The sequence below is a fragment of the Pantherophis guttatus genome, chromosome 4 (assembly GCF_059756535.1).
Source record: "Pantherophis guttatus breed Tessera chromosome 4, ASM5975653v1, whole genome shotgun sequence".
NCBI classification, from domain to species: Eukaryota; Metazoa; Chordata; class Lepidosauria; order Squamata; family Colubridae; genus Pantherophis; species Pantherophis guttatus.
Window position 1 is genome coordinate 100,926,468 of NC_142066.1, and position 20,453 is coordinate 100,946,920.

General features: G+C 42.3%; 1 protein-coding gene across 3 annotated transcripts in view; it reads right to left on the bottom strand.

Moving 5' to 3' along the window:
- The window catches only part of NEK11 (NIMA related kinase 11), a 370,526-nt gene that overhangs the window by 30,351 nt on the left and 319,722 nt on the right, over positions 1–20,453 (bottom strand). For all 3 annotated transcript variants that reach the window (XM_087894213.1, XM_034403974.3, XM_087894214.1), the window contains 2 exons: positions 19,745–19,805; positions 13,858–13,954 (listed from right to left, as the gene is read on the bottom strand). In XM_087894213.1, the coding sequence (XP_087750339.1) occupies positions 13,858–13,954; positions 19,745–19,805 (158 nt within the window). The remainder of the gene's footprint in view (positions 1–13,857; positions 13,955–19,744; positions 19,806–20,453) is intronic.

Below are 20,453 nucleotides of genomic sequence, written 5' to 3' on the forward strand. Positions count from 1 at the left end.
TGATGGCCGGGACCGGGAGGATTTTTCATCAGGTTCGCCTGATCCGCCAGTTTCGTCCCTTTCTGGATCGGGACTCGTTACGCACAGTCACTCATGCCCTCGTCACCTCCCGTCTGGACTATTGTAACGCTCTCTACATGGGGCTCCCCTTGAGGAGCACTCGGAGGCTCCAACTGGCGCAGAGTGCGGCCGCGCGGGTGATGGGAGCGACGTGGCGCTCCCATGTAACGCCTCTCCTGCGCGAGCTGCACTGGCTCCCGGTGGTCTTCCGAGTGCGCTTCAAGGTTTTGGTCATCACCTTCAGAGCGCTCCATGGCTTAGGACCTGGCTATTTACGGGACCGCCTGCTACCACCAATAGCCTCCCACCGACCAGTACGCTCCCATAGAGAGGGGCTCCTCCAGGTGCCGTCGGCCAAACAGTGTCAACTGGCGGCCCCAGGGGGAGAGCCTTCTCTGTGGGGGCACCTACTATCTGGAATGAGCTCCCCCCCCCAAGATACGGAGGATTCCGGATCTGCGTACCTTCCGTCGCACACTTAAGACATTCCTATTCCAGCAAGCCGGCCTGACCTAAACTTTTCCTCTTTTAAATGGGAATTTTAAATTTGGTTTTAAATTATTGGGGTTTTAAAACAGTTCAGCCAAATTTATTTAATTTGTTTTATCTCTATTTTAAATTTTGTATTTATATGTTTTATTTTATGGCTGTTCACCGCCCTGAGTCCTTCGGGAGTAGGGCGGTATACAAATCTAATAAAATGAAATGAAATGAAATGTTCCACTCACGCACCCCCACAGACGGCCCAGAGTTAATAAGCCACACGACAAAACTCTTTGATGATAAAGCTGGCAGCAACCCAGTGGCTAGCTGCCAATTCAGACTTTACTCACACAAAACAAAGATTAGACTGCCAGCGTTCCGAGAAAACAGGCAGAGTTTTCAACAATACAAGGATTAATCCAAATGCAGTCCGATAAAGCAGGCAAAGTCCAGTAACACAAAGATCATGGATTATTTCTAGTTTTTGCTCATCACAAACTGAACCGGCCACCACACCCACATTTATACCCTGTGGGGTGTGGTCCAGTAACTCAGCTAATCTCTGGCACGCCTTCCCCTCTGCTGCGCACGCTTCTCCCTGCGCCTCTGGCGAGGGTCCAGCCAGCATTTATCTCCTTCATCACTATCCACCTGTGGCTGCGGGGACGTGCTTGGCTCTGAGCCTATCTTTTGGCCTTCGGTGTCCTCCGGAGGCATTGCCAGAGAGGAGGGTCCTGGAGAGGGAGGCCTTGCCAACTCCTCTTCCTCACTCTCAGAGTCTGCATCTGTCAATAGCCCAGGCTCAGGCAACAGAGCCACAACAGACTACAGGTTTTTAAAAATCAGTTCATACATAAAGACCAGAATGTGGTTTCTTACCACATAGATTGCTGAGAGATAACCTGAGAGTAATATTAAATGCTATTGAGTTTATGAACATCACTCAGACAAACAGATGGCACTTCTCTTTTTAGATGCTTACAAAGCATTTGACAGTGTGAGTTGGGAATTTATGTTAACCCAGCTTCGTAAGATGGAATTTGGCGAAAAATTTACACAGGTGATACAATTTATTCTTCCCAGGTGACATGGGTTCTAGTTAATGGGGGAAAAACAAAGGAGGTTACAATTACTAGGGGAACGAGACAGGGTTGCCCGCTTTCCCCGCTTTTATTTATTCTGACTCTGGAGCCCCTTCTCAGGGGAATTAGGAATAACCTGGCAATTAAAGGACTTAAAGTACAAAGGCAGGAATTTAAAATACAGACATTCGCGGATGATCTCGTCTTCATTCTAGAAGACCCTCAGGAGTCAGGCCCAGAGTTGATAGAGATGATAGAAGAATATGGTAGAAAGGCGGGATTAAAAATGAATAAGGACAAAACTAAGATATTGGTCAAAAATATTCCAAAGATGCAGAAGGACATATTAGAATCTAGATTGGATGTTCAAATTGTAAATAAAATTAAATATCTAGGAATTTGGCTAACAGCCTGATGCTCTACACTTAAGGAAGACAATTTTGTTAAATTATATGATCAGACTGTAAGAGACCTGGAGAAGTGGAAAAATTTACAGTTGTCTTTGATGGGACGGATAGCAGCAATTAAGACTCATGTTTTACCCAAATGGCTATTTTTATTTCAATCAGCTCTGGTGAGGCTAGATAAAAGGTTTTTTAAAGGTTTGGATCGAGTCATGCTGAAATTTATCTGGCAGGGGAAGAAGCCTAGGGTGAAGCTCAAAATGTTACAAGAGCATAGATGGGTGGGGGGGCTTTGGTCTCCCCTGCTGGGAACTATACTACCGAGCTTCACTGCTAGCCTGAATGAAAGAATGGGTGTTATCGAAGAGGAGGTCTTTATTAGATTTAGAAGGACACGACCTTCAACATGGTTGGCACGCACTGTTATGGAGAGAGAAAGCTCAACAGTATACATATTTTAAGAGACATTATTTAAGGCGAATATTGCTGGAAACCTGGGACATAATTAGAGGAAAATTTTATACCAAGATCCCAACCTGGTTCTCAGCAACAGAAGTGACGATATATCCAACAACTCTTAAACAGGATAATATTTATAGATAGAAGAGCTTGTAGATGCCCAAGGGATATTAAGATCTAGGGAAGATTTGGCTGATAAAGGAATTAGGCTAGATTGGTGGACCTATGCTACAGTTCAATCTCGTTACAAAAAGGATAGAGATAATTACGGGATACATGTGATGGAACAGAGTTTTGATAAAATATTAATGGGAGAGGACCATAAATACATAACCAAAATGTATGCACAATTGCTTGAGCGAATGATAGGAGAGGAGGTTGTAAAAGACATTATGATTGCCTGGGGGAGGAATTTTGGGTACTCGATTCCTTTACAAAAATGGCAACAAATGTGGGGGGAAAATATTAAAATGACTACGGCAACGTCTTTCAAGGAAAATGCATATAAAATATTGTATAGGTGGCACCTCCCACCAGCAAGAATTGCTAAAATGTTTCCGGGTGCATCAGAGTTATGTTGGAATTATGGGAAAACCAGAGGTACGTATTTCCATCAACGGTGGACTTGTATAATGGCAAAGAGGTATTGGAGAAGGATTAGGAATTGGATTAAGGAAATTACTAATGTGGACCTCCAATGGAAATCTGAGATATATTTACTAGGTATTCGCCCAGAGGGGCTGAGTAAGAAAAAATGGTATCTCACTGTACATATTTTAGTCACAGCTACAATAGTGTTTACCCAACAGTGGAAAGAAAAAGAGATACCGGCTAGTGCCCAAATTATAAATAAAGTATTAGAGTGTGCTGAAGCGGACAGAATGACGTATAGGTTGAAAGAAAAAGAGGATTCTGAATTTTTTCAAAGTTGGGACAGTTGGTATCAATGGTTGAATAAAAGGATTGAGATCAAGTGAGGGCCTAAGTCAATATGAGGAGAGATATACTTATCTAGATTGAAAGATAATTGTATGAAAACCATATTTGGGGATTATTTACTTTATTCTGTGTTGTGGGCATAATTATTTATTAATGAGGGCAGGAATATTATCTGCCGGGATTAATTTAATTTAATTTAATATTTGAATTTATATACTGCCCTTCGCCTGAAGGACTGAGGGCGGTGAACAGCCAGAAGTAAAAAACATCAAATACAAAATTTAAAAACAATTTAAAAATAAATTAAACATTTTGGCCCGACAGTTAAAATCCCCCATTAAAAATCCAAATTAAAATATACAATTGGAGAGATTAGGCCAGCCCAACTTGATGAAATAAAAAGGTTTTGAGGGCCCGACGGAAAGTACGTCAGTCCGGAATCATCCGTATCTCCGGGGGGAGCTCGTTCCAGAGGGCAGGTGCTCCCACAGAGAAAGCTCTCCCCGCTGGGGGCCGCCAGTCGGCATTGTTTGGCCGACGGCACCCGGAGGAGCCCCTCTCTGTGGGAGCATACTGGCCAGTGGGAGGCTCTCAGTGGCAGAAGGCGGTCCCGTAAATATCCAGGCCCTAAGCCATGGAGTGCTCTAAAGGTGGTCACCAACACCTTGAATCGCACCTGGAGGACCACCGGGAGCCAGTGCAGCTCAAACAGGAATGGTGTTACATGGGAGTGCCATGACGCTCCCATAATCACCCACGCGGCCGCATTCTGGAGCAGTTGGAGCCTCCGGGTGCTCTTCAAGGGGAGCCCCATGTAGAGAGCATTGCAGTAGTCCAGGCAGGGAGTGACGAGGGCATGAGTGACCATGCGTAAGGAGTCCCGATCCAGAAAGGGACGCAACTGGCGAATTAGGTGAACCTGGCCACGGCCGTCACATGCTCTTCTAAAGATAGCCGTGCATCCAGGAGGACACCCAAGTTGCGAGCCCTCTCTGTGGGGGCCAACAACTCGCCCCCAATAGTCAGAGATGGCACCAACTGACTCTATCGGGACGCCGGAAGCCACAGCCACTCGGTCTTGGATGGGTTGAGCTTGAGCCTGTTTCTCCCCATCCAGATCCGTATGGCCTCCAGACATGGGACAATACTTCAAGGGCAACATTGGGTTGGTCCCGGGTAGAGATGTACAGCTGAGTGTCATCAGCATACTGAGGGTACTTCACCCCGAAACCATGGATGATCTCACCCAGTGGCTTCACATAAATGTTGAACAGGAGGGGCGAGAGGACCGACCCCTGTGGCACCCCACATACAAGGCGCCTCGGGGTTGACCTCTGGCCCTCCATCAATACAAACTGCGACCAGTCAGAGAGGAAGGAGGAGAACCACTGCAACACGGTACCTTCCACCCCTAACCCCTCCAACTGGGGCAGCATGATACCATGGTCGATGGTATCAAAAGCCGCTCAGAGATCTAACAGGACCAGGACAGACTAACAGCCCCTGTCCCGAGCCCTCCAGAGATCATCAACCAATGTGACCAATGCCGTTTCCATGCTGTGCCTAGGCCTGAAGCCCGACTGGAACGGATCGAGATAGACCGCTTCATCCAGGTACTGAGGAAACTGTCGTGCCACCACACTCTCAACAACCTTCACCAGAAAGCGAAGGTTGGAGACTGGATGATAATTTGCTAAAACAGCCGGGTCCAGGGAGGGCTTCTTGAGGAGGGGCCTCATCACCGCCTCTTTCAAGGTGGCGGGAAAGTAGTCCTCTCTCAAAGAAGCGTTAACAACCCCCTGGAGCCAGCCTCATGTAACCTCCCAGGAAGCCAGCACCAACCAGGAGGGACACGGGTTCAATAAACAAGTGGCTGCACTAAGTCTACCCAGAATCCTGTCCACTTCTTCAGGGGTCACTGGGTCAAACTCCTCCCAGATAATGCTCTCAAGACCTGTCTCCATCACCCCACCTGTATCTACCCAGTCAGAGTCCAGGCCTTCCTGAATTTGAGTGACTTTGTCATGCAGATACTGCACAAAATCCTCAGCCCTGCCCTCCAAGGGGTCCTCCCGCGCTCCCGGATGGAGCAGGGAGCGGGTCACCCTGAACATGGCGGCTGGGCGGTTATCTGCAGACATGATAAGAATGGAAAAATAATTAAACTTTGCCATTTTTATCGCCACTAGGTAGGTCTTAATATGAGACCTTACCAGTGTTCGGTCGGATTCAGAAAGGCTAGCCCTCCAACTGCTCCCTAGGCGTCTTTTGTGGTGCTTCATCTCCCTCAGTTCCTCAGAGAACCAGGGAGCTAAGTGAGATTGGCGGCAGGTCAGAGGCCGCAAAGGCATGACATGGTCCAAAGCTCCAGCGGCTGCCCTATCCCCCTCAGTGGGTTATCCCCCAAACCCACAACCCTACCCCCCAAAAAACTCCTTAAAACTTTGGTTAAAAAAGAAGTTAAAAAGCCCCTCAGCCCCCTCTTCGCCACATGCCACCTCTTGGGATTCCAAACCCATCATCAAGGTAGGCTCTCGATAGAGTGGAGGGCCAGGCCTGCGAAAGGGGGGAGTCTCGCAGTATAAGAAGGACAGCTGCCATGTACATCCAATAAACAGATAGACGTGTTTGTATGTTTAGTGTTATGAATGGGGGGGGAGGGAGGGGAATGTATGGTTTTTGTTTTTATGTATAATCAATGTTTTTGTCTTATATTGATTTTAACTTGGAAAACTTAATAAAATTTATTTTTTTTTAAAAAAAAGAAAGTTAATTAACAGCCTTTGTTTGGAAAAAAAACAATTTATTTAATTTAGTAAAACTAAGGTTTGTACAGACTTTGTGTGTGCTGCGTTCTTTGGGGTCCATTGCTGGGGCAGAACAGTTTGTTCCCTGCCTGAAAACACACACACAAACCTTGATTAAGATGGAGCAGCTGAGGGAAGAGAATGTGCAGCTTCGGCAGCAGTTAACTGTGATGACTGGCCAGCTGGCTCAGCTTCAAGCCCAAATGGCTTCATCTGCTCCTCCTCCTCGGAGAAACTGCCCGGTAGTTGTGCCAGATAAGTTTGCTGGTAATTTGGAAATGTTCCCAGCTTTCCTTGGACAATGCAATTTATTTATGAGTTTGCGAGTTGAAGATTTTCCCAATGACCGAGATAAAGTCAGATTCATTATCAGCCTGTTCTCCGGCTCTGCAGCTCGTTGGGCCACGTCCCTTTTGGTCCAGAACAGTCCGTTGCTTAATGACTTTCGGGGGTTTTGTGAGCACTTGCGACAAATGTATGAGGACCTTATCAAAGCACAAACATCCATCAGATGGTTGAAGTCCTTGAAGCAAGGCCAGCTACCCCTACAGGAATACATTAGCGAATTCCGTTTGCTAAGTCAGGATTCGGCCTGGAACGAGGCAGCACTTTTGGATGTATTCCAGGAGGGTTTGTCAGAGACGTTACAGGATGAGTTGGCTAGAGTGGACATTCCTCCGACTCTTAATGAGCTCGTTCATCTGTGCCTCAGAATTGATGCGAGGTTACAGCGGCGGCCGTCTTGTCATGCCCACCAGGAACCCCGTGTGAACCCAGTTGTACGTGAGGCTTTGGCTCCAAGGGAGGAGCCCATGGAAATCGGTGCAGCCAGACCACGCCTGTCCATAGCTGAGAAGGACAAACAACGGGCAGGGGGGTTGTGCTTATATTGTGGGGAGCCTGGACAGTTCGCCGACTCTTGCCCCAAGAAGCGACATGGGGCATCAGCTCCTGGCTCTGCACCACAGTCACAGTCTACCCTGTTGGGAAATGGCCAGAGCCTGATCTAGGGGAGACCCTGGGTCCGGCACGTACCAACACCAGCTCATGCCCTGCGGAGGTGGATTCCAGACCCCCTCGTCATTTGATTTTGAATACCAAAGTCTTCATTACCAATAACCCCCAAGGAATCCCGGCTCATGCTTTGGTGGACTCCGGCGCGACAACCAATTTCATGAACGAGGCGTTTGCTAACCACTTTGCCATTCCCCTGAGTCCTGTGGATCCTCCCATGGTCATGGAGACTATTGATGGTTGGGTGCTTCTGTCCAGGCCGATTAAGGCCACTACTCAACCCGTGCATCTGACCATCGGTAAGCATGAGGAGGCCATCCAATTTTATGTCACGTTGGATTACATTTTCCTTTGGTTTTGGGGCTGGCTTGGCTTCGGACTCATGATCCACACATCCTTTAGTCTCAGAATTTCATGTTGTTCCCAAGCCTGCAATGTGTGGCTCATACTCGCCAAGTCTGCGCAGGCCAGGTGCAGGGTCCACCTGCAGTATCTTTGCTGGCCGACCTCTCGGACTTCGTGGACGTTTTTAGCGAGAAAGACCAATTGCCCCCACACCAGTCGTACAATTGTCCCATTGACTTTGATCCCGGACGCAGGAAGGTTGTATTCTATGTTGGACCCTGAATTGGCTGCATTAAGAGAATTTGTGGATAAAAACCTGGCCCGTGGTTTTATCCGCCCCTCGTCATTGTCCTTGTCTGCTCCGGTCCTCTTTGTCAAAAAGAAAACCAGAGACTTGCATCTGTGTTGCGATTACCGTACGCTGAACGCCATTATGGTGTGTAACCGGTATCCTTTTCCCTTGATTCCTGAACTCTTAGAGGGACTTCGGGGGGCTACCATGTTTACCAAATTGGACCTGCGCGGTGCTTACAATCTGGTTCGGGTACAAGAAGGGAATGAGTGGAAGACAGCATTTGGCACCAGGTATGGCCATTTTGAATATATGGTCATGCCGTTTGGATTAACCAATACTCCCGCTGTCTTCCAGCATTTTATGAATGATATTTTCCGGGATCTTTTGGACAGTTTGTTGTGGTTTATCTCGATGACATCTTGATTTATTTGACATCTTGGAAAAGTCATCTCCAACATCTCCGTCTGGTCTTGCAACGGCTTCGGGAACACCAGTTATATGCAAAGCTGAAGAAATGCCAATTCTACCAGACGACCATCAATTTCTTGGGCCCTCACATTTCTCCTGAGGGCATAGCGATGGATCGGAGCAAGGTCGAGGCATTGAGAAGTTGGCAACCTCCCCGTCAGCGACTCCTTGGGTTTGCCAATTATTATCGGACATTCATCCCTGGCTTCGCCACTTTGACCGTGCCCCACACTCGACTCCTGCAGAAAAAAATCCCGTTCTGGTGGGGCACCCCCAAGCAGCAGGCGTTCCTGGACTTAAAGTAGGCTTCATGAAAAAGCTGATTCTGAAACATCCTGATCCTCACCATCCGTTTGTGGTGGAAATGGACGTGTCAGATATCGCGGTCAGATCGGTGTTACTCCAGGCTCATGTGGCTGGCAGTACTCTTTTTCCTTGAGCATACTATTCCCGGAAATTGAATCTTTCCGAGCGCAATTATACTATCTGGGAAAAAGAGCTACTGGCCATTAAGACTGCATTTGAGACCTGGAGACATCACCTCGAGGGAGCCCGACATCAAGTGGAAGTCTGGACAGACCACAAGAATCTGGAATTTCTGCAGACCGCGCGGAAACTCAATCAACGACAGATCCGGTGGTCCTTTTTTTTTACCCACTTCAACTTCAAGGTGACGTACATTCTGAGTGGGCGCAATCAACGAGCAGATGCGCTCTCGAGGAAACCCGAATATGCCCAAGTCAAGGACCTGCTTCCGCCTCGAACAATTCTTCCAGTTGAGTTGTTTGCTGCCATCCAGGAACCTGTTGACCTACAGGTTCAGATCCGGGAGGCACAGTGGCAGGACGCCTACGTCGATCTTCGGAAGCATGAAGTAGGGCCCGACTCTCCCTAGACTTTTACCGACAATCTCTTCAGGTACCGGGAGAGACTTTATGTACCATCGGGGCCGTTTAGGGGGTCTTATATTGTCCCAGTGCCATGACAACTCTGCGGCAGGACATTTCAGTCTGTTTAAAACCCTTAACCTAGTGTCACGGACCTTCTGGTGGCCTCATGTCAGCACTTCAACCTGCATTTACTCTAGTGCTGATATAAGAAGGAGAAGCGAAGGCATCTGGAAAGGGACGGCTGACTTTTCACCTACTTATTTTCCCTGGAGATAATGTTTCCGAGGAGATGAGATGGGAGGGGGGAATTACTTTGAGCTGGAGTAGATTAGAGGTAGAATGACTTGGAAGATGGCCAATGAGTGCAGGGGAGTGGGTAACGGAAAGGGAGGGTTTTGGGGCTGGAAGTCAATGTTGGCTTTGTTTGGAGTCAGGTTAGGATGTCGTGCTCAATAAATAGGAGTTTTTTCTTCAAAGATTTTGTTTGAAATGCATTTTATTCGAGACAACCTCGAAACTTGACACCTTGTCTCCGTCACGATGTCCAGACTTATGTGACGTCCTGCGTTCGTTGTCAACAGGCCAAGTCGGCCACGGGCATTCCCCTAGGACTACTTCAGCCCTTGCCGACACCAGAGAGACCTTGGGGTGTCATCTTGATGGACTTTCTAACGGACTTGCCCCTGTCTTCGGGTTTCATGACTGTGTTCGTAGTGGTGGACATGTTGACGAAGATGGCACATTTCATACCCTGTCGCGGATTGTCACTGCCTGCATGTTCATCCAATATGTCTTTCGGCTACATGCCTACCGGATAGGGTTGTGTCAGACAGAGGGACCCAGTTCACCGCCCAGTTTTGGAAAGGGCTGATGACGGCCTTAGATGTCGAGATTTGCTTATCGTTGGCTCATCATCCCGAAACTGATGGCAGGACTGAAAAAGTCATTGGAATATTGGAGCAATACCTGTGCTGCTTTGTCAATGAGACAATTGGACAGAATACTTAGCAGTCGTGGAGTTTGCTTTTAATAATTCCCAGCACATTTCCACTCAAACCACCCCTTTCTTAGCCAATCTGGGCTATCACCCGCATTTCTTTCCGCTCACGCCCCTTGACTCCCCGGTTCCAGCAGTAGATGAATTCTTGACTGAGTTATAGGCCGTTCATCAACTGGTGAAACGATATCTCAACAAGGCCAAGGAAGATTATAAAAGGGTCACGGACTGCTCTCGGTGGGCAACACCACCGTTGGCTGTTGGGGATAGCGTGTGTCTGTCGATTAAGCATCTCCCCTCAGAACGGCCAGTCAGAAAACTAGACCATCGTTACATTGGATCTTTTCCTGTGGAGGTGGTCATCAATCCAGTGGCCTATTGCCTGACCCTGCCTCGGTCTTTGAGGATACACCCTGTGTTACATCGATCCCTTCTGGCTCCCGAATGGCCTACCTGTCCACTCTGCCAACTTGACCGTCCTCAGCCGGTGCCCCGTGATGGAGATGAATCGCTCGAGTACAAAGTCACTAGCATTCGAGACTCCTGGTGGCTGAAGGGTCGGTTCCAATACCTCATCGAGTGGAAGGGGTATGGGCCAGAGGACTTCACATGGGAGGATGCAACCTCTGTTCATGCTCCAGATCTTGTACGCACCTTTCACGAGCAGTTCCCGTCCTGACCGCATCCGGATTGACAGAGTTGGGGGAAAGGCCCTGCAGTGAGGGATAGTGTTGTGGCCCATACGCAGCCTGTGCGACTGGTGTGGTGCTGCGCCAGCAGCCTGTGCAGCTGGCCCTCGAGTCGGACAATGAGGCTGGAGAAGATGTAGTGCCAGAGGCGGGGATTCAGCCAGGGCCTTCAGAACCTCCAGAAGCTCCCTTAAATGAAGAGGATTAAGAGGAGGAGTCTCTTCTTGATGCATGGGCGCACAGAACTGCCAAAAGACAGGAGTGGCTCCTCAAGAGGATGTCTCCTCGAAAGTAAGGCTTGGGGCTAATTGGCCACTCCCTTAGCCTATTTAAGGAAGAATGCTGACTGAAGCAATTGGAACAACTTCGTTCACTCTCCTTCGTGCCTCGATCTTAGTTCTTTGCAAATTGCTTCTGGGCTTTCTGCCAACCATAGTAAGATTAAGATTATTTATTCTTTGGATTCTTGTAGACTGTTAAGAAAGTTAATTAACAGCCTTTGTTTGGAAAAAAACCTTATTTAATTTAGTAAAACTAAGGTTTGTACAGAATTTGTATGTGCTGTGTTCTTTGGGGTCCGTAGCTGGGACAGGACAGATACTGGAGTGGGTTGCCATTTTCTTCTCTAGTGGATCATGTTTTGTCTTGGGTGGCCTTGCATGGCATAGCTCATAGCTTCATTGAGCTATGCAATCCTCTTCACCACAACAAGGCAGTAATCCATGAAGGGGAAACTATTATATATAACTATTTATATATAAGCTAAATAATACATGCTAATAAAGGTTAAAAATAAATACTGGAAAAAGCAAAAAATAAGCATATTTTTCTATAACTCATTGAATAATAATACTTTAAGCAAATTATTGAAGCTCAATTTTTAGAATTAAATTGAATCCTGAGCAAATCTTTCAAAAGTTTTTCAAGAAACATTATAAAGTATCTAATTAGAAATAACTATTCCATTTTCACCCATATTTTCCCAAAGACGTTTTATCGCACCATTTTTAAAATCAAATGCTTATAAGAGCTAATATATTCAAATTTAAATTTCCTACCAACAATGTCCTAACATATCTTACCACCTTAAACATTGAAAATGTATAAAACTTTATATTCTAATGGAAACCAACTCTTGCCAGGATTTCAATGGCAGCAAATAAAAATTCTCAATAAATTTTTCATTCAATAAATTACTAAATTAATGAATAGGCCCAAAAGTATACTTTGAAAATATGAAAATAAGTCTTTATTATGATATGAAATCTGAAGCTTTAAAAAGATCCTTAAAGTTTGACCACTATATAAAGCATTAACATATTTTTAATGCTTGAGTGAAATCAACATAACCAAACTATCAGTGTATCTACACATCTTGAAGCCTTACTCAAGAACAAATTTTTAATTTGTTCTTTTCTACAGACTCATAAGTATTTTCACTTATCTCTGAATTATTGGAAAAATCATTGTACATCATAATGTTTCTTCAATGGTAAAAAGATAATCTGGACTCCTATTTGCCATCTCTGTTGCATAATTATGGATTAAATATGGAATAAAGCTGAAATGCTAATTACTTATAATGCTGCTTGATTCTGAAAAGTTCTTTTTGGCATATAGATATGGATAGAGGTAATGAATAATTCTGATGCTTATCCTGTGTGCTTAATCTTAATATAGGTTTGACTGGGAGCATGCTAGGTGTAATCTAAACTGGAAATTGCCTACAATAATTTTCCAATGGCACTATCCTCATTTATATATTTTATACAGCTTGAAATATTGATATTGACTTAATAAGAGACTTTTCTTGGAATGATTGCTTCCAAATATTTAACAGAATTGGGAAAACAAACAAAGTATGTACTTTTACTTGCATTTACAGATCTGATCATCAATTTTTTAAATTTATTTATTTCATCAAGCATGTATTAGATAACAGATAAAAGTATAGACATAATTATGAATACATGAGATGGATACAAATAAATGGGGATAGGAGGACAGGGACAGTAGGCCAGCTGGTGCGCTTATGCACGCCCCTTAAAGACCTCTTAGGAATGGAATGAGGTTAGAAAACTACTAGATTTGTTCAAATTTATTGTATGCCTAGAATACTTACCATATTACTGTACCGTTTCTACAATTACAGGTGAAGAATTTTGATCAGAATTAAAAGGGACCAGAGATCTTTGTCATGTAGCAATAAAATGAGTAAAGGGAATATGCTGGATGTCATATAACTGCATAATTTGCTCCCCTAATATATCTAAAATATATCTGTCTTTTGTAGGTCACGTCTGGAAACACTGTAAGTAGAAAATTTACAGGAAAAAACTTCAGGAAAAATTTTTTTTTTGACCCAGTACATTCACAGCACCTATTTGCTCCTTGTGAAAGCAATCCAGCCTTTGTGGGGATGGGGTTCTGATCAAATAATGCCACTGATTTAAGGAATCAACTCATTCAAGTTAATGTGACTTTTGAAATAGTGGTACCATTTTTTTCAGGATGACACAGAAGCCAGAGAAAGCTGCTTTCATGAATAGCAGAGAAATAAGCAAAGATTAGAAATTAATATCTAGAAAAGGATTATTAGTAGAAGAGAATATTTGTACCTCCAGGTTGAATGGGGGGGGGTGTCTTTGGTGCTCTCTGAACTTGAATGCCAAGTACTACAAATGATTATTGAATTTGCACCCAGTAACAAGAGCTAATATTACATTTTCGAAATGAAAAATGTTTAACTTCAAAATGCATTCTAGAATATAATAATGCAACAATTTAATGAACTTACTGAAATCTGGGACTTGTTCACTGAATATTATTTTGGGTTTTGTTCCATTGTGATGCAAACCAAACCAAAAGTAAAGGAAACACTTCAACATCTTTGACTACTGTTAACATTTAAATAAGTTGACTTACTCCTTCATATGTCTCAGCTTGGTTGTTGCCATAGTATTATTTAGAGGTCTCAATCTCACAGGTCCCAATGGAGTCACTTCAGTGAAACGTCTAGTTCCTATAAATTAATGCAGAATCTAATTCAGCTTGTTGTTGTCTGCATTCTGCAGATCCAAAGCATTATCCAAGGGTAAACAAAAAGTAAGCAGCATGTATCTGTGTTTAAGTTGTATATAATAGAGGAAATAATGACATTTTCCTTTCCATTTCTCCAGCTTTCATCAGCAAATTGAATGCCAAAATTATTCCTTAATATTTTGAAATTGACTCATTTACATTCTCTAAACATGCCTGATAATAAAAATGATGCCTACAGTATGTTTGGAAATAGAATAACTTTTGAAACTATTTAAACAATAAACTTGTTGGAAGAAATGTCCATCTGGGTTCAGTTCCAAGTGAGAAGAAAGACACTGGAAACATAGAGACTGCTTGGAAAGATGGTTTAATAGTGGACAGGACCACATGATTTGAGATCCTGGCAAAAAGAGCACATGGGTGAGAGAGAGAGAGAGATTTATACCCTCTCTTGGACCCCGCCTTGGAGTTTCCTGTTCTTGTATAAAAAAATGTACTCTGATTGGTTGTCAGGCTCCCATGGGGCCATGCAGGGGGAACTTTGTAGGTTGTCCCAGGCCTGATTGAATCTTGCTGGGTGATGATGTAATGAAGGGGCTTTGGGCAATTCCTAGTATGGCTTAATGGCTTTGTCCTGATTTGGATCTTGAGTGAGAGCTAATCCTATCATGTCCTGAGGGCCATGTCTTTTGTGTTGTAGATAAGTTGCCCCAGCCTTTGTCTTGTAGATAGGTTGTCACCAAAATATCTGCTGGAGGGGGCGGGGAGCTGAGGCTCTCAGTTTGTCTTTAGAAACATGTTTCTCCTTTAGGGAAAATGTAATATTCTGCCTTTTTAATATTTCCTAGAATATTACATTCTTCTAGGAGAGGGGTGGGTGCTAACTTCCTGCAAACTTTAATATGGATTTGATGCATTCTAACCTAATGGTTCCACCGCCTGTGAGAGAAGACAAAGTATTATCATTTGACCATTCTTTATAACTAAACTGCTTTACATTGCAACTTCAAGCATCTAATATTTCATGAACATTCACATTGATTAATGTTAATGAATAGAAATAACTTGCTTTAGCATGTTTATTTATTTTGTCACATTTCTATGCCGCCCAACTCCCAAGGGACTCTTATCTAACACCATCTGTGATCAATATTTAAATCCCAAAGACATTAAATAAATATTTCCTTTGATTGAATAATTTCTTGAAATTATTTAACCTATTTCAGGTATTTATTACTGGAAAAAGGTTTACATGAAAAGAAACCACAATTTTAACCCTGCATAAACAGAAACGAGTGTTTAATACTCAAAAATGTTTAGTGCAATTTTGGTATCATAACAACATAGGACTTAAAATTCTTAAACTATACATTTAATATGACTTATGCTTTGTTCAAGCTGCTGGAAATGTATTAAATGTGTACCAAGTTAGAAATATACTACCCTGTTTCCCCCAAAATAAGACATCCCCTGATAATAAGCCCAATCAGGCTTTTGAGAGCATGGCAATAAGGCCAAGCGCTTATTTCAGGGTTCAAAACAATATAAAACAGGATCTTATTTTTGGGGAAACACGGTATTATAAACGGTAAAATATCAACTTGGTGACTTAATCTGAGTCTTAGCTGGAGTTGATGGCATCTCCTGAAGAGAGAATTTAGAATTTAGCAAATCAAGATCAATGAATCAGCATGTGGAAAGATGGAGGCAAAGATGTGAATCTAGTAAACTAGATTTTATTTTATTTTATTTCATCTTTAATTTCTTGGCTTAAAGCTTCTTTTTCATGCACTTTGCATAATACTAATTACTTTGAAACAGAATAATATAATGAGTATGTATAATTACATACAAATTATTGGTCTATATAAGAGATAATATAGTACCAATAAAAGAGAATATTTGAAGCTCAGGATTGAAATGATGGGTCCTGTCTGAACTTGCTTCTTTTCTTGCAGACCTTTCACTACCCTAATTAAGTAAACTCATCAGTGCTAGTAAGGAGTGCTGTTTGCTGTCAGTTTATATTCTGGTGACTTGCCTATCTGGGTGGGTGGGGAGAGTCTTTGGTTAGGCTGTTTACTGATGGCTCTTTGGTAGTTTCTTGATTGGGGTATTGTTTACTTGATTATTGGTCTGAAGTTAACCTTGGAGTTAATCTATGCTAATCTGGGTGCTGATTACTGGTGAAGAGGTGCTTGGGTCTTTTTGTTTTTCTTTTGGGCTGGTTGGTTTGTCTCTTTTGCATAGTCTATAGATGTTGTTAATGTCTATGTGTATATTGATGGCTGATTTGTCAGAGTGCCAGACTTCTAGAAATTCCCTGGCATTTTTGGATTTGACCTAGTCTAGGATTGTCACATTTTCCCAATTGAGACTATAGTTAAATCTGTCTATATGTTGTGAAATTTAATTTTTTTGGTCATTTTTTCTGACTGCCAATTGGTGTTCAGGGATGGGTTCTTCCAGTCTTCTGCTTGTTTGTCCTACATAGTGGTTGTTCCAGTTCTTACATTGAATGTTGCAGATGACTCCTGTTTTTTCTTCTGGGGTTGCTGAATCTTTTGGTTTGCTTAGGATGTTTTGAAGGGTTTTAGTTGGCTTGTGTGCTACACTGATTCCATATGGTTGTAGTAGTCTGTTGGTGGTTTCTGAGATATTCTTGATGTATGACAGTGTAATTCTTTTTAGGATTTGTGTTGGTTGTGCTGTATTGAGTTGAGTGATCAAGGACTTTTTAATAAAGTTGTGTGAGTATCCATTTTGTTGGAATGTGTTGTATAGATGCTCCATTTCCTTATTCTGCTATTCTGGGTTGCTGCAGTATGTTTGGGCTTGTTTAAATAAAGTCCTTACACAGCTTCTCTTGTGGGAGGTTGGGTTGTTGTTTTGGTAATGGAGCACCTGGTTAGTATGGGTGTTTTTTCTCTAAATTTGCATTTCTTTAGAGAAGAATTATTTATTGGCCAAATGTGATTGGACATACAAGGAATTTGTCTTTGGTGCATATGCTCTCAGTTTGCCATTGTGATCTCTGCTGATAAGGATGTCTAGGAAGAGTAGTGAGTTGTTGTTTTCTTCTTCTCTAGTAAACTGGATTCCTTTAAAAATATTATTGATGGTTCTTTGGGTGTTCTCTAGTTAGTCCTTTTTATTATGGTGAAGGTGTCATCTACATATCTGATCCATATTTTAGGTTGTATTTGTGCAAGTGCATGCCTTTTAGATGTTGCATGATGACCTTCACTATAAGTCCTGGAATCGATAATCACATTGGTGTCTCTTTAATTTGTTGGTAAATTTGGCCTCAAATTGGAAGTATGTAGTTAAGCAGAGGTTTATGAGATCCATAATCCTGGCTATTTTGATCTTTGTGTACTCAATTAAGTCAGGTGTACTGTGAAGTAATGCAGTCATGGATTCACTGGCTAATTCTGCCCCTATAGACATGAACAGGGCTGTGACAACAAATGAGACTATGATTTCATACTGATCTATAGTCATATCCCTGGTTGTTTGAAGACATTGTAGTGGTGAGTTAATGGAGTATTGTCTTCCTCTTGTAAGATGCCCAAGGTTTTTTGATATTTTTTTTTTGCTGGTAGAGATATGATTAGATGGATGGGTATGCCAGTTTGTGAATTTTCAGGCATCTGTAGAAGAGTGGGAGGATAGGTCTGTTGCTTCTCATCTGCTACTGTTTCTCTTTTGTAATTTGGCCTTTCTTAGTGAAGTCACTAAGGGTTCTCTTGATTTGGTTGTCTAGTTTTTGTATTCTATTGGTGTTCACAGGGATGTAGGTTTCTTTGTCTTTCAGTATTTCTTTTGCTTTTTGTTGGCATTGTGCTCTATCCATAATCACCTTGGTTCGGCCTTTGTCTGCAGGTAGGATGATGGTCTGTTGGGTCATTCCATGTCAAGAGGTGTGATTTCAGGAAAGTGCCCAGGTCGACCATCATGGATTTTGATGAAATTTGGTGTGAACATGCACACATGTCCCCAATGAACATTGGTAAAGTGTTATGTTTGCCGATGTAATACTTGCAGAGATGTAGTCATTTGTATGATCCCCATACCACAGCCTTCGACAGTATGACTCTGAGATTTCAGCAACTTTGAGACATAATATCTCCGTCAATATTTTATTGAGAGAAACAAAACTTGGCCATCTTGTACAACTTGATGTGCTCTATTAAACAAAATAATAAAAACAATCTCATGAGCGATCTCCATCTAGATAATTTGGAGCAAAGTTGGCAAACTGTCAACTTTACACTCAATTTGTGAAGTATTGAAAAGCAGTAGGAGACTGAAATTTTATATTCGACAACCTTGTGTTGCTAAGTTATTATGCACAAAGTTTCACATTTCTCATACCTTTCCTTCCAGAGATATAAGAAGCCAAACATTACCCTTTTTTCGTGCCACAGTCGTTTTCGGCCAAATTTGCTCCCAATTATCTAGGTGGAGATCGCTCATGAGAACGTTTTTATTATTTTGTTTAATAGAGCACAACAAGTTGTTCAAGATGGCCATGTTTTGTTTCTCTCAACAAAATATTATCAGAGATATTATGTCTCAAAGTTGCTGAAATCTCAGAGTCATACTGTAAAAGACTGTGGTATGGGATCATACAAATGACTATATCTCCGCAAGTATTGCATCGGCAAACAACACTTTACCAATGTTCATTGGGGACGTGTGTGCATGTTCACACCAAATTTTATCAAAATCAATGATAATTGACCTGGGCACTTTCCTGAAATCAGACCACTTGACATGGGATGACCGTGTTGTAAGTTGATTCTGTTCCTGTCTTCTTCTAATCTCTGGAATGATGCTTTGTCTAATGTTTTCTTGGAGCTTTGTGGCAGGTTTGGTGGTTTTAAGTGCCCCATCTAAGGCTGCAAAAAAAATTCTAGGTGATTCGCATCACCTGTACTATAGTTGAGTCCTTTTTGTAGAATCTTGTGTTCTGCTGTGGGATAATATAGGATATGATTTTTTTCTCCTTTAAAAACTAGAGTTTAGATCACATAGAAATAAAAAGGAATGATCACCTATGTGGAACTATAGTTTTTCCAATGTTTTGATGGCTGCCATCAACAAACCAATCAACCAATAGGAAGGCGCCACATAAATATTACTCACAGAATAGCCCAAAGCACATATTCCTACGAGAGAAAGGCGGTATAGAAATATAATAAATAAATAAATAAATATTCCAGTAGAAAAGCTCCCTGATGTTGGGCTCCACATGAGTCTGAAAGCTTGGAAGAGTAGCTCTCTGGTCCTGGTGATCGACCAGTATTCAAACTTCTTTTTTTAACTTTCCTTGCAGGCATGCATTCAAATGCCTCCTTTTAAAACAATAGACGTGTTCCTGCTGCATTATTAGGACAGATAAACTGGGCAGACCAAAAGTCAAGATGTTAAATAAGACCTCGGCCATCAACTATAATTTTTCTTTGTAGATTCTCCCCATTCTCTACTCACCCATCCCCAACTGATGAGTTATGTTGAACAAGGTTAAATCAAAAGTCAACTCCTTTTCTTCAATTCTATCAAAAGTTAACCAACAAGGGAGAGTAAATCTACTATGTATTGAACTTTTAAGGAGTCTTTATGTTAGGCTGACTACTTCTGGTTCAGGATAAACAACTTCAAGTTTCTTTTACATGCACAAAACATTGGCTCAGCATTTTATGTAACAAGTCAAGAATATCCAATTGTTGGTATTGTAATCAAACTGAAGAACATGCTATCTCACCACCAGAATTGATATCTACAATATTCTCCATGTATCTGACCATTGCGTTGATATCACTGTCCTGTCAACCAAAGAAGATAATCAATTAGTTGTTTCAACAAAAATACTGAAAATTGGGAACAATGCCATTTATTATTGCATTATTACAAGTAAGTTACTGAAGATCAGTAATGCAAGTTAAGAAAAAAATATTAACATAATCAGAAGTGGCAACTAAGGGCTGTTCACAACGGTCTAGAACAACTTGCTGCAGTCAACTTGCCATGGCCTATTTGTCGCGGGACAACTTGCTACATGACAAGAGTTACATTAATATCAAAGAAATGGTGGAATAGACTTATTTATTTATTTATTTATTTATTTAATTTGTAAACCGCCCTTCTCCAACAGGACTCAGGGCGGTGAACAGCCACGGTAAAACACAACATATAAAATTTAAAAGCAGTTTAAAAGATATTAAATAATTTTGGCCATCAATTTAGAACAACCCAGTTTTTCTTTAAAATTAAAATTAAAGAAAGGATGTCAAAGGAGGGACAAAATGAAATGTGAATGACAAAAATTAAAATAATGTTTTAATTATTTTAAATAAATAATTAAATTGAATTGTTGAATTGTCTTGTGGCAAGTTGGACATGGTGAGTTGTCCCGTGGCAAGTTGGCCATGGTGAATTAACCATGGCAAGATGGCTGTGGCAAGTTGGCCATA